Here is a 15,478-nt window from a genome sequence, read left to right as displayed (position 1 = left end):
TTGGAAACTTGATAACAATTTTATTCTCTATCTGAATCATGAAAGAAAAAAAAATGGGTTTCATGTCCCTTTAAGTGTTATTTCATATCTTTTATTTCCTGGGTTTTACAATTCCTTTCTGAATAAGAGAATCAGAAAAAGTTGTATAAGCTGGAAAGCTTGAATACAATTTTTTTATGCAGAAGTTAATTAGGATTTGGGCTTACAAGGTAGAAATACTGGCTTCTTTTCTGTCTAAGGATTGTTTTAAACTGTCTTTAAAAAAAAAAAAGTGGATTTGCGATGAAAATCTTGATTATTCGCCCCATGAAATCTACTTTCTGCGAAGTCATGGGTCACTTTATTGCTTTATGTCCATTGAAGACAAACAACTAACCAATCATCATCAAGCATTCGCTTTTTTGGTGAACTCAATTAGCCTAAGGTTTGCATTTGCTTGGCTGTGTTTAAAAAGATAATGTTTAGATGTTAATGAAGGGGGAAAAAATGAAAAAGTTATAATAAGATATATTTCATGAGTTATATTTCAGAAGTATATTATTCTCTTGTTCTGAACTCTTCAAAAGATCAGATTTTTTTATATTTTTTATAAATTTACTGCACTAGGCTGTATTTTGGGATTAAAGTTGGTGGGATTGGGGTATTTGAAAAAAATAACGGCACTGAAAAGTGCCTTTACATTGCGGTCAATGGGAACTGTGTGTTCCCAGTAAATATACAGTATATGTATATGCTGATATACATATATATGTATGTGTTACTATGTCTATATACACATAAATATATATCAGCATATATACTGTATATATACAGGGAGTGCAGAATTATTAGGCAAGTTGTATTTTTGAGGATTAATTTTATTATTGAACAACAACCATGTTCTCAATGAACCCAAAAAACTCATTAATATCAAAGCTGAATAGTTTTGGAAGTAGTTTTTAGTTTGTTTTTAGTTATAGCTATTTTAGGGGGATATCTGTGTGTGCAGGTGACTATTACTGTGCATAATTATTAGGCAACTTAACAAAAAACAAATATATACCCATTTCAATTATTTATTTTTACCAGTGAAACCAATATAACATCTCAACATTCACAAATATACATTTCTGACATTCAAAAACAAAACAAAAACAAATCAGTGACCAATATAGCCACCTTTCTTTGCAAGGACACTCAAAAGCCTGCCATCCATGGATTCTGTCAGTGTTTTGATCTGTTCACCATCAACATTGCGTGCAGCAGCAACCACAGCCTCCCAGACACTGTTCAGAGAGGTGTACTGTTTTCCCTCCTTGTAAATCTCACATTTGATGATGGACCACAGGTTCTCAATGGGGTTCAGATCAGGTGAACAAGGAGGCCATGTCATTAGATTTTCTTCTTTTATACCCTGTCTTGCCAGCCACGCTGTGGAGTACTTGGACACGTGTGATGGAGCATTGTCCTGCATGAAAATCATGTTTTTCTTGAAGGATGCAGACTTCTTCCTGTACCACTGCATGAAGAAGGTGTCTTCCAGAAACTGGCAGTAGGACTGGGAGTTGAGCTTGACTCCATCCTCAACCCGAAAAGGCCCCACAAGCTCATCTTTGATGATACCAGCCCAAACCAGTACTCCACCTCCACCTTGCTGGCGTCTGAGTCGGACTGGAGCTCTCTGCCCTTTACCAATCTAGCCACGGGCCCATCCATCTGGCCCATCAAGACTCACTCTCATTTCATCAGTCCATAAAACCTTAGAAAAATCAGTCTTGAGATATTTCTTGGCCCAGTCTTGACGTTTCAGCTTGTGTGTCTTGTTCAGTGGTGGTCGTCTTTCAGCCTTTCTTACCTTGGCCATGTCTCTGAGTATTGCACACCTTGTGCTTTTGGGCACTCCAGTGATGTTGCAGCTCTGAAATATGGCCAAACTGGTGGCAAGTGGCATCTTGGCAGCTGCACGCTTGACTTTTCTCAGTTCATGGGCAGTTATTTTGCGCCTTGGTTTTTCCACACGCTTCTTGCGACCCTGTTGACTATTTTGAATGAAACGCTTGATTGTTCAATGATCACGCTTCAGAAGCTTTGCAATTTTAAGAGTGCTGCATCCCTCTGCAAGATATCTCACTATTTTTGACTTTTCTGAGCCTGTCAAGTCCTTCTTTTGACCCATTTTGCCAAAGGAAAGGAAGTTGCCTAATAATTATGCACACCTGATATAGGGTGTTGATGTCATTAGACCACACCCCTTCTCATTACAGAGATGCACATCACCTAATATGCTTAATTGGTAGTAGGCTTTCGAGCCTATACAGCTTGGAGTAAGACAACATGCATAAAGAGGATGATGTGGTCAAAATACTTATTTGCCTAATAATTCTGCACTCCCTGTATATATGTATATATATATATATATATATATATATATTTACTGCCATCACTGCGCTACTTAGCCCCTGCGCTGGTGCTGAAGTTCTGATGCCGTCTCTGATGGCGTCAGAACGAGACTCCCATAGGAGCCTATGGAAGCGTACTCTCGTGAGCACAATGCTTCCTAGCAATGCGAGCTCGCATTCACATTGCGCTTAACTTGTAATACCAGTGCACATTATTGTGCACATATGTAGCAAGATTGGCGGCGCTGTACCACTTCAAAGGGATTGAAGCTGACCATAGCCTCAGAGTCTCCACGCTCTTCTAACCACGTTTAGCAGTAGCGTTTGGAAAATATTTTTTTTGTACAAGATAAATCACAGGGAGCACAGTGTGTTAGGTTTCAAAGATCCTGTTATTGTCAGCTGTTTGTTCTGCAGACCTATTTCCAAACGCTACTGCTAAACGTGGTGAGAAGTGCGTGGAGACTTAGCTTCAATCCCTTTGAAGTGGTACAGTGCCGCCAATCTTGCTACATATGTGTCTACTGTATACGGTTTGGGTGAACCCGGGCTGGCATCGAACACCCACTGGGAAGTGCTAACATCGTTACAATACTTTATCTGCTATAGCACAATATTGTGCGCTGGTATTGCAAAGAGGAGCGCTAATATCGCTTGCATGCAAGCGATATTTAGCGCTCCCCTTGTAATCTGGCTAGGGTTGCCACCTCAGCCATGTTTTCCGGGACACTTATGAGTAGGCTGACCATATTGCCGCTTTAAAAAGGGACACATATAAAAAATACATATGTCAGGGCTGTTTTCAGGGCTGTTTAAAGAAATGTTTTGTATAAGAACCCTGACATATGTATTTTTCATATGTGCTCCTTCTTAAAGCGGCAATATGGTCAGCCTACTCATAAGTGTCCCGGAAAACATGGCTGAGGTGGCAACCCTAAATCTGGCCCTTAGTGTCCCTATTATTGTTCTACATTTGTACACTTTGCAATTATTATAGAAAAGAAGACTAAGCATTATTAATTGCCGATACATTTTATTTGATATGTTTTTATTATTTTTTATATGCATATGCTGTATTATATTTGAGACAACAATATCTATTTGTTAAAATTTTTAATGTATAATTAAAAGGTTTTTTAATACACTATTTAGTGTATGGGAAATGTATTTGCTGAACATAGCTTGGTTTTCGTTTGTTATATATTTCCTTTACTGAATATACAAAAAATAGCTGCAGTTCAGCAATTAGTTAAAGTGATGGTAAACTTCAGACTATAAGAAGTTTAGCATATATATTTTATAATAAAAGGTTTATAATCCTAATTGGTATTATCTGTTCCTCTACTCCCCTTCATTTCCTCTTTTGGCTGGGCTGTGATGTATAGAGCAGTCACACCCACTCTGTACATTCTAAATCCTTTAAAGGGGATGGACTTCAAGATTCTCATGTGACACACATGTTGATTGGATGTTCACTGGAATTGTCATAAAAAAAAAAAGAGTTCATCTATGTGGGTCGGCATTACATTGTAATAGAAGCATAATTATATGCACTAATTTAACCCTTTCACAGATGGATTAAAAACAAAAAAAAGTACACATATACTTTTTAATGGCAAAGATTACATTTATGTCATTTGATTATTTAAAGTTTACCATCACTTTAAATAATCAATATTATGATTTTAACAGAAAAATAACTTTTCTATAAGAAGACTTGGTCATTTATACTAGAGACGCTCTCTAATATATTTTGAATAATATATATTTCATGAGTTATATTTCAGAAGTGTATTACTTTCTGGTTCTGGATGATGGATTCTTCCACATTCTATTTTACAGAAACACAAATTGTTCTCACCTGGAAAACAGTGACAATAGCCCAGAGCAAAGAATCAAAATTTTTTCTGTCCGTAATTGTGTCCCCAGTGTCCGTCTTTATTGTGAATTTACAACCAAACAGATGCATACCAAGGATACTGGAGAAATATAAAGAAAAACACATATTACCAACCTCATAAGCAAGTAGAATAACTGGTGTAGTAACTGGAAGGTGTGACAACATTTGACATTAAAGTTTTATTTAATTCAACAGTCCCCTTTGAAGGTTTAAGGAATGATGGTTATAAATAGCAGATAAAATGTACCTGAAGATAAAAATAAAGAGCATGAGAAGCATACAGAAGGTGGCAACGTTGTCCATGGTCTTCATCAGGACTACCAGCTGGCGGCGTAGAGCAGGCATGAATCGGACGAGCTTCAGAACCCGAAGAAGTCTGAAAGTTCTGAGCACAGAAAGACCCCCATCTGATTGTCCAATGATCTCCCACACACTGCACGAGAGACAAAATGCCTTTAAAACTCTGTCAGTATTTGGGAATATGACTTTGGACATTTAGTATGAATGTGGCCTTACACACATATTTAACTCTCAAAACGTACCTCAGGAACCTATTTTTTTTTCTTTTGCCACAGAATATTTAAGAGGGCATAAAACCCAAATAAAGCATATGATTTTAAACATTTTTTTGTATTTATTTCTATTCAAATATGCTTCATTATTTTTGGTATCCTTTGTTGAAGAGCAGTATTAAAAACTTTACCACTTTAAAAAACTTTTGTTATCAAATGTGCTTTGTTCATATCTATGTAGGGTATATCTAGGTAGGTCTAGGAGAATGTATGCGTCTGAGACACCGTATGTACGCAGCGTTTGTAGCAATGTTTTAAATTATTACAAACAATGCAGCAAATCCCTTCTGCTATAAAGTGATCGAGACACATGTATGATTTTCAACAAAGGATACCATGAAAATGGAGTAAGTTTTATAATGAACGTGAATTGTAAATTATTTTTTTATGAGTGCATGTAATATCTGAATTGTTAAAATGTTTTACCTTGACTGAACCCCATTAAACTACCTATCATTTTTTTTTAGATGGTCAGTAATATTTCACAAAACCGAGGATATGCAATCAAACTTCCTGTCCCATTGTGAGGTAGTAGGAATATTCTCAATTCCAGTCTGTTTCCTGAACTTGGGTACTAATTTTATTGTACCCCTGTTGCACACTATGGCCTCGATCACAATCTATTGGGTGCGGCATTTTTTACTCTTATTCAGGTCGAAAAGGCTAGTTTTCAATTTCGCGTGATCATAATATTGTGGTTTTTACTGATTCTCTCACTTTCAAGTGGCTTTTTGGATCCTCAATAAAATTCCTATTTCCCCTATGGATCTTAAAAGTTCTGGGAAATCACAATACATTTTCGAGTCACTTTTCTACAGTTTTTCGTGACCATTTTTGGCTTATCGAATTTGACAGATCTAAGCACTTGATAAGTTCTTGAAAGTACATTTTGGACATTTAACACTATTTCACATCTATTTGCAAACAGTCTATTTTCTTGCACATATGGTAAACACTCTGAAATTGACACTGAGAACATTCTAGAGGTTTATTAACACACATGGTATCGATTTATTAAGTCATACCTATTAGAGAGGCTGTATAGAGTCAACGGGTCACACGTACATCTGTATAGGGACATATACATATGTAGATGTGTTGACTAAATGATATCATGTACAGCTAAAGGGATCTGCAGAAAAACTCACTTCAGGACACCAATATCTACAAATGGCGTGTTTTTATATTTAATTTTTAAGATTTTATTGTATGCCATACTTGCACTGTCGTGATTGTTACTAACAGTATTGGCACCTTTTAAATTGTGTTTTTAAAGGAGATTGGTTAATCTCAACTTTCATAATTAACTATTGCAATCTGTTTCCATCCGCACTACTGCTAACCCATCTAAATGCATCTTTTAGGTTGTCAGGATGGATAGAACATGCAATGCTTTTCTATTGCTATATAGTCACAAGATTTATTTCTATTGTATGTTAAAAGCCCATTTCCATTTTAACATGAACTGTAAACAATTTGGAGAAAGAAAAACAGAGGCGCCAAAATGGCCTAGTACCAAACAATTTGACAATTACGAGTTTCTATGCAAAACATTTAAAATATTCCTTTTTTAACAGGATTTTAACTTTTTTTTTTAACTGTAATTTGTCTCCCCACTTGCTTCTGCTTTGTATCTTTTTAAGAGAGCCTCAAACAAGACCGCACCTTTGTGAACATGTTTTTAAAGGGGACATGCCTCTATGCACCAAGAATCTAAACTGATTCACAAGACTGTATAAATTATTAAACTCACGGTCGCAAATACCCATTAACAATTTCAATAATGTTGAACATCTTTTATTTCAATAAAAGGGAGTTAAAATTAAAAAAAAGTACTTTTAGGGAGCTTTTCAGTTGAAAATGTGTTGCAGCTGTGGATTTTTAACTTGCGAGGACTCAAGAAACTCGGCTCCCAATTGAATTGGAAAGCAAAAAGCATTTTCGGGAGCAGATAAACGATAGACTGTGATCAAGCCCTATATGTTGTATTTTTTATGGGGTTATAAATAAAGAAACAAATAACCTGCAGCAAACAAAACTATTGAACTGATCTCATCTTTAAACATTAAAAGCCAGGTTGCCTTCTAGTATGGTCTGAGTATCTCCTAGAGTCCGTCATGCTTGAGTAGTCTTGTGACAGAGCCCTAACAAAGACACATTGATTAGAGCAAAGCCCAGCAGACAACTTTGACTCTGCGGAACACTCTGAATTTTATTTTAACCTACAACAAGTAAATCAATTTGAAAAGCCAATTTCTTTCAAAGTTCTATGTAATTAAATAATCTTTGAATAGCCATCTGGTGTAACCAAGGAAAATGACTATTGACATTTATTTCTGTTTCCTTGAGAGATAATCTTGTAAGAAGCTGAATGGGGAAATCTGGCTGAACCCAGTTCACGCAGTGGTTAGGACAAGATAACTTCATGTTTATCAGTGGTGCGTGAACGTATTCCCCCTTGTCACTCTCCCATATAAAACGAAATGACATCAAATTATTCTACTTACATCTCATTGGTCTTTTAGGATCTGCAACTTAAGCTGACTGGAGATTTTTTAAAAAGAAAATTTCACTTTGTTAAATAATAGCATTTGACTTTTTTTTTAAAGGGACACCAAAGTGAATTTAATATATATATCCATTACTTAAATCAGAAATGAATCATAGCATTGCAACATAGATATTAAACATTTTTAAAAAAAATTCTGTCAGCATGATGAATTTTATTTTTATATGAAAACTATTAAATAAATTTGGATCAAATACATCTAGATCAGCTGTGTACTTCCTACTAATATTCACTGGCTACTAGATACTTCTTAAAGTTCATTGGTTGATATGTACCACCTGTTACTTTTCATTAGATCATAAGTATTTCCTGTTCATGCAAATAACAGTTAATGATCATTGGCTAATAGGTACTTCCTGCTAGCGCTTACTAAATATTAGTTGAAAATATACCTGTAAGCTAATGAGCACTAGTAGCAAGTGTAGAACCAATACTGTTGGTATATTAGTTTTAATTTAAATGTAAACAGCTTTTAGTTCATATTTTTTCTGGCTAAAAATGTCTACATATTTATAAGTTGCTCTTTCACATGGCTGCAGATTTTTTTTTCTGGGGTACAGTATCCCTTTAAAAGTGGGATTTTGTTGTGTAAATTGCAAAGTTTTACAAATCAAAAACAGTTCACATACAAACCTCTTGAAAGCCTAATGTAATTAATGTTCCTGGTCTGCTTTGCTACAAATGTAAATCTAAGCAATTACTGTTTAAAATGCTGTAGAATGCTGCAGGATAAGTTCATTTTCACCACATTTAACTATGATGGAAGCACATCAGCCTCTCTGGAGGGAGTAGAAAACATAATTTATGTAAGAACTTACCTGATGAATTTCTTTCTTTCATTTTGGCGAGAGTCCACAAACTGTTACTGATGAAATATACATTCCTACCAGGAGGAGGCAAAGTCTCCCAAACTTAAAATGCCTATAAATACCCCTCCCACCTCACACATATCTCAGTTTAACGTATAGCCAAGTTGGTGAGGCGTTTAAGGAGAAAAAGCATAAAAAAGAGGAGCAGGACTGACAGAGCGGGAGCGAGCTGCACTTAGTGCTATGGCGCGGTCGGGCCGGGCTGTGACTATACAGCTGGCCCGATGCGCTGTTTGAAAAAAACAGACCCGCTCAGAAGATCACAGAGAGCAGGTCTGTAAAACAGCAGGTTTTTTTTAAAATTCAAAGGGGAAATTTTGTTTTAAAACGTTTGCGCTAATATAATGTTATATAATTATGTGCAGAATTATATAACATTATTTTTAAGGTTTACTGTCTCGTTAAAAAGCAGTGGTCTTAAGACCGCTGCTCCTTAATTCTTCCACCACCTCTGAGGTGGTGGACAGTAATCCGCCCCTAAGTGTTATATCATTGTATTTTTATTATGCACTTGTTAATTATGCAATTCTACTGTATTTTAGTGGTCCTTTACCTAAAAGGGACATAAATCTCCATGAGATTGTAATATTAAATGTTTAATTATACAAAGTAAAAAATCCTTTACAATACACTCTTATAATAATTAAAGGGGTACTGAACCCAAATTTTTTCTTTCGTGATTCAGATAGAGCATGCAATTTTAACCAACTTTCTAATTTACTCCTATTATCAATTTTTCTTCATTTTCTTGCTATCTTTATTTGAAAAAGAAGGCATCTAAGCTTTTTTGGGGGTTCAGAACTCTGGACAGCACTTTTTTATTGGTGGATGAATTTATCCACCCATCAGCAAGAACAACCCAGGTTGTTCACCAAAAATGGGCCGGCATCTAAACTTACATTCTTGCATTTAAAATAAAGATACCAAGAGAAATTTTTTTTTTGATAATAGGAGTAAATTAGAAAGTTGCTTAAAATGTCATGCTCTATCTGAATCACGAAAGAAAAATTTGGGGTACAGTGTCCCTTTAATTTAGCCCTGTGTTCCTGTAACTGTGACTGAGGTGATAAAGGAACTGCAAAACAATGCAAGTTTTGCTAACTAAAGTAGAGTAGCTAGTCTAGCGTACTCCTGGAATACGTCTGGATACCTCTTCCACATAAGACAACTGGTGGGGGGCTTAGGCCATTGTAAAACAATCGCAGCAAACACAGTGCTAACCTGTTCTGAAAACTTTCACAATTGGCTATGTGAATGTATTCCAAAACAACAAAAAACTATTTTAATTACAATGTGTTTTATAACCCTTTAACATTACTTTGAAGGTTACTTTGTTTCATTTTCTATGGTAAAGTTGGTTTCACTATCGTATTAACCAATCCCGTTAAAGGGATAGGAAAGTCAAAATTAACCTTGCACGATTCAGACAGAGCGGGTCATTTTAAGACACTTTTAAATTCACTTCTATTTTCAAATGTGCTTCGTTCTCTTAGTATCCCATGTTAAAAAATGAATATGCGCATATCATACACTAGTGAGAGCTGCTGCTTATTGGTGCCTGCACACATTTGTCTCTTGTGATTGGCTAAATAGATATTTTCAGCTTCCTGTCAGTAGTGCAATGCTGTCCCTTCAGCAATGGATAACAAAAGAATGAAGAAAATTTGATAATAGAATTAAATTGGAAAGTTGTTTAAAATTGTATGTTCTATCTGAATCTTAAAAGAAAATTTTGGGGTTTACTATCCCTTTAAGTTCCATGTCTACTATCTCCACAGACAGTCACCTGATAATGACAATGATCCCATCAAAGATGTTGTAGGGGTTCTTTATGTATCCAAAGATCCCAAAGGCGAGGAGTTTGAGGAGCATCTCAAGGGCAAACATACTGGTGAAGACAATGTTGCTGATTTCCAAGGCGGTAGTGAGCTCTTCTGGCTGGAAAACATACAACTCTGGTTACGAATGTGCACTTCATGACAGCCCAAAAGCAAACAATGGTTATGCAGCGCAAAAATATAAGCGCTATTGTGCGCTTACAAAGCTTGAGCACAGTCAGTAGAGCTTTTATTTTTGCGCTAATACAAGTTGAATGTAATATATTTTTGCGAACAAGCAAAAGTCTAAGGCAACGCTATAATATGCATATTGGATAGCGCGATTGCGCTAAATACCTTACATAACAGACCAGATTGCTAAATCGAAGGTGCACTAAACCTCTGCTAAGGTAGTGAAGTTCTTTACATACCATACTATCGGGTTTTATTGAAATATAAGTTACAAACACTGCACACATAAATGCATATGTATAGACACGTACACATACATACACATGTGTATAGCGCTGCGGAATCTGTTGGCGCTACACAAATAACGATAATAATAATAACATACAAATACACATACAGGACTTGCATTAGAAATAGACATAGGCATTTTAAAGAAAAGCAGCTCAATACCCCCTTTTCTTATTTAAATAGATGGTAAACTATGCCTACCTCGAATTAGCGATCTTAAATGAAGTCCCAAAACAATGTGAGTTTAATTCATCAAATCTGCATATTCGCTGTGTATATCTAAATATTGACAATTATATATCTAAATTTTTTATATCCATCCTCCTCCCGTAGATCGTCCACCATTGTATTAGTCCAGTCACATTTTTTAGACAACCAATGACACACCGGTCCACTCGACGACACACCCCTAACAAAATACGCCCTTCTTGATTTATGCGCATGCCCTACCTTGTGTATCTCTGCATAACACTGCTCTAGCCTCAATTTTTGCACATGCTCAAGATCCAGTTATGTATTGCATACAGTTATCTAATACATGCGCAGAAAGAGGAACGAAGGTTGACATGCCAGTGATGTGACGTGGAGAGGGGTGTTTCAGCTCTCTCGCCGGATGAAGGTAATACCAAGAAGTAATGCATGGGGAGGAGCGTTACGACTCTGTGAGTAAAATATTAATCTATTATACATATGAACATCATAATTTAAAAAATATATGGGCGAATTGTGTGATCAATACTTGGAGAATAAAAATGTATTGCTCAATTAGTAAAAATTTACCATCACTTTGACCATACACCATAAAGTATAACGTGCTAGTTTGATTTGCAAATACATTTAAAATTTGTAGCCTCCTTCTGTCATTGTATTATGTAAACTGGTTGCAATTAAACAGCAAAAAAGTAAAATGTAATAAAAAAATACAATCTATTGAAGTTCACATTTGAATCAAGAATAACAGCTTATTGCTCATCAGCCTGTTCACTTGTTCAGTCACAGTTACTCTTAATAACAGGCACCTGAATGGGGTGGGACTGGCCCTGATCTGGCTCACAAGCATAGTGGGGAAGGTTAGATTTGGCCAGGCATCAGGACAATTAATAATGTTGGCGACTGGGTGAGGCTAAGGTAATAGGCCCCTATTCCACAACTGGCCCTGGTTTTACAGGCAAATGTCCTGTATGCCCTTGGCTCAGTCCAGGCCTGCACATACACCTTTGAACCTATATACCATACCATATTCCTTAATATCCCTTTTAAAACATAAACATTTATTTCGCAATTAGTATTTTTAAATATAAGTGAAATAAATAATATATTTTTATGTGCTTTGTTATGAATTTAACATTTTAGTTCAGATCTCAAAGAGCTCTAAATCTTCCTTGGCTATTAAGTGCTATGCTAGAGCGCTAAACAATGAACTCAGTACTTTTAATATGAACGCTAATAACTCTCCCTGCATTTTCTATTCAAAGTATGGTGCACACAAAAAGTCTCAAACTCATTTTCAAATATTCTGCATTAGTTTGCATAAATAAGCACCAAATATGGCCACGGGTAGTGGCATCCATCTTTTTTCAACAGCTAGAAAGACTTGATAAACTCGTATTAATGAGTTTGTAAATGCTTACACTAAAATCCCCCCCCCCTGCCACCATATTGGATGACAACATCACCAAACAGATGTAAATGCTTCCTGATCTATAAATTAAAGTAAAAAAAAAAAAATAATAATATGCACTTTCACATAAATCTAAATTAGCAAAATTCATGACCCAACAAACACCTGTGTTCACTATTCCGATAATGCCCCTGTTTAAATCTCTTCTAGAGACACATACACATATCTCTATGGTTTGGGGCACAATAGGTTAATTGCACATTGCCTATTAGCATCAGAACAATTTTAAAAAGGGATCAGCCAACAAACAGGCCCTTCAACCTGTGATGTTATTCGCTAAAGCCCTGACATCGACATTTTGTTGGTTGTTAATTGTGCATATTTAATTAGAAAATTGCAAGTTTAACGAACCATTACATACAGTAGAATTGCATAAACTACGGCATTCCGGTGTACAGCGGGCTTAGTTGGGTATGCTTTGGGTAGGGCTGGGTGGGTTTGAATGGTTCCTGGTTTCACTGGCATTAAAGGACCACTCAATGCAGTAGAATTGCATAATTAACAAGTGCATAATAAAAAGACAATGATTTAAAGGGACAGTCTACACCAGAATTTTTATTGTTTTAAAAGATAGATAATCCCTTTATTACCCATTCCCCAGTTTTACATAACCAACACAGTTATAATAATATACTTTTAACCTCTGTGATTATCTTGTATCCAAGCCTCTGCAAACTGCCCCTTTATTTCAGTTCTTTTGACATACTTGCAGTCTAGCCAATCAGTGCCTGCTCCCAGATAACTTCACGTGCACGAGCACAATGTTATCTATATGAAATATGTGAACAAACACCCTCTAGTGGTGGAAAAACTGTTACAATGCATTCTGAAAAGAGGTGGCCTTCAAGGTCTAAGAAATTAGCATATGAACCTCCTAGCTTAAGCTTTCAACTAAGAATACGAAGAAAACAAAGCAAAACTGGTGATAAAAGTAAATTGGAAAATTGTTTAAAATTACATGCTCTATCTGAATCATACAAGTTTATTTTGGCCTAGACTGTCCCTTTAACACCTACTCTGAATTTCAAATAAGCAGTAGATTTTTTTTCTTACAAATTTATTTTTTGCCTAACTTTCCGCCCCCTGTATCATGTGACAGACATCAGCCAATCACAGACTTGTACACGTATACCCTGTGAGCTTGTGCACATGCTTAATAGGATCTTGTACCCCAGAAAGTGTGACTATAAAAAGACCGTGCAAAATTTGATAGTAGAAGTAAATTGGAAAGTGTCTTAAAACTGTTGCTCTTTCTGAATCATTACAGTTTATTTTGAGTTGAGAGTCACTTTAAAGCTGACTCTTTTAGCCTACTTGTGCCATTCATAGAAGAAAAGCAAGACAACTGTAGTTTGCAATACCTTCTATTTGATCCTAAGCAAATACTTTTTAAACCTAAAAATCACAAATAAATATTTATACACTACAGTGTCTAAAAAGCGTCTCTTATTATGATTAATTACAAAAACAAGCAACACGTCAAATATTCAAGTATGGAAATCCGGTGTTAGGAAGTAACTTATTTCAATATTTGCTGTGAGCGCCACGTTGGTAATGAAGCACACACTTTGTATAACTCGTAAGACTTTTTGTTGGCACGCGGTTAGGCTTATTTATAATCTGATTATTCGACTCTTTTCAACATGAAACATGTCTTTTATCAAAAAGGGAAGTCTGCCAAGGGTGAAAAAACTAATTAGAAGCCCAGTGGTTTGGCGGAGTGTTAGTACGATAGTTTCTGTTATATATATGGTCTGGCTAATGTGATGAGGGCATATCTTGGCAGGAAGCCAGAAAAAATATAACAGGAATTATTAATGCACCGCAAATATCTGCTTAATGTATGAGACTAAAACTGGAGATCCATTTACGTTCATTTTGTTGGATATAATACGTTGTACTTTCGATGAAAAATGCTCACTAGAAAATAATTTAGAGAATTTTGTAAGCAGAATCTCGTGGAAATTATTAAAGCTTTTGTTTATTAATTAAACCCTTAAATAATGAATCTTGGCTCTTACAAAATCATTGTTTATTTGGGGGCATTAACAGTCTAGATATTAAACACATAAAACATTTTTATAATTACTGTTATTACTTTTTACTTGTAATTGACCAACATTCTGTATTCTGCTCTGCTACACAGTGGGTGCAATACATTATATGTTCAGACTAATACAGGATACTAAATAAAACTACTATGCTTCAAACAGAGCTTGCAATGTTAGGCTATTGTTCAATTTACTTCTATTATCATATTTACTTTATTCTGTCGGTATCCTTTGATGAACATCATACCTAGAAAGGCTCAGGAGCAGCAATGCAATACTGGGAGAAAGCTGGTGATTACTATTTAATAACATAAGGATTGGTGAGGCTATCGACTAGCGAGGCTGAAGACGCTAGAGGGAGCCTAAAGAAAAAACATATTGCATGTGCGCTGCAGTCAGTGGGCGACTTGTAATCTCTGCGTAGGAGTGTAAATTCCTTCTGCTGGATCTTTTTACATAGCTTTTCTATAGCCAATACTTCTATAGCCAATACTTCTATAGCCAATACTTGCTTTTCTATAGCCAACCCCTTAATGACCGTCAATGTACCCTATACGTTCCTTGAGGCCCATTTATCAAGCTCCGGATGGAGCTTGAGGGCCCGTGTTTCTGGCGAGTCTTCAGACTCGCCAGAAACAGCAGTTATGAAGCAGCAGTCTAAAGACCGCTGCTCCATAACGCTGTCCGCCTGATAGAGATCGCCGGAATTCAACCCGATCGAGTACGATCCGGTTGATTGAAACCCCCCCCTGCTGGTGGCCGATTGGCCGCAAGTCTGCAGGGGGCGGCGTTGCACCAGCAGCTCACAAGAGCTGCTGGTGCAATGCTGAATACGGAGAGCGTATTGCTCTCTGCATTAAGCGAGGTATGATCAGGTCCAACATACCTTTGATAAATATCCTCCCATGTCTTTAAATGGGGCTTATGTTTCTGATAGCGTGGCTCTCGCTGCCAGTGGCGAGACCGTGATATAACAGGAGGCTGCAGGAGGGAGGGCTGGCAAAAAGACCCACACTATTTCTGGAAAAATAACCCTTAAAGGGACACTAAACGCAAATTTAGGGACAGTCTAGGCCAAAATAAACGTTCATGATTCAGATTGAGCATGTAATTTTTTTTTTTTAAATAAGTTTTTTTATTGAGGTTATTGATAAAACAACA

General features: G+C 36.3%; 1 protein-coding gene across 1 annotated transcript in view; it reads right to left on the bottom strand.

The window, feature by feature from the left end:
- Positions 1–15,478, bottom strand: part of CACNA1H (calcium voltage-gated channel subunit alpha1 H) — a 498,677-nt gene that overhangs the window by 196,495 nt on the left and 286,704 nt on the right. The window contains exons 9-11 of the mRNA XM_053694739.1: positions 10,075–10,226; positions 4,526–4,711; positions 4,240–4,357 (exon numbers count right to left, since the gene is read on the bottom strand). Coding sequence (XP_053550714.1) covers positions 4,240–4,357; positions 4,526–4,711; positions 10,075–10,226 — 456 coding nt within the window. The remainder of the gene's footprint in view (positions 1–4,239; positions 4,358–4,525; positions 4,712–10,074; positions 10,227–15,478) is intronic.

This window comes from Bombina bombina, chromosome 11, assembly GCF_027579735.1.
Source record: "Bombina bombina isolate aBomBom1 chromosome 11, aBomBom1.pri, whole genome shotgun sequence".
NCBI lineage: Eukaryota > Metazoa > Chordata > Amphibia > Anura > Bombinatoridae > Bombina > Bombina bombina.
This window is presented reverse-complemented; position numbering and strand designations above follow the sequence as displayed.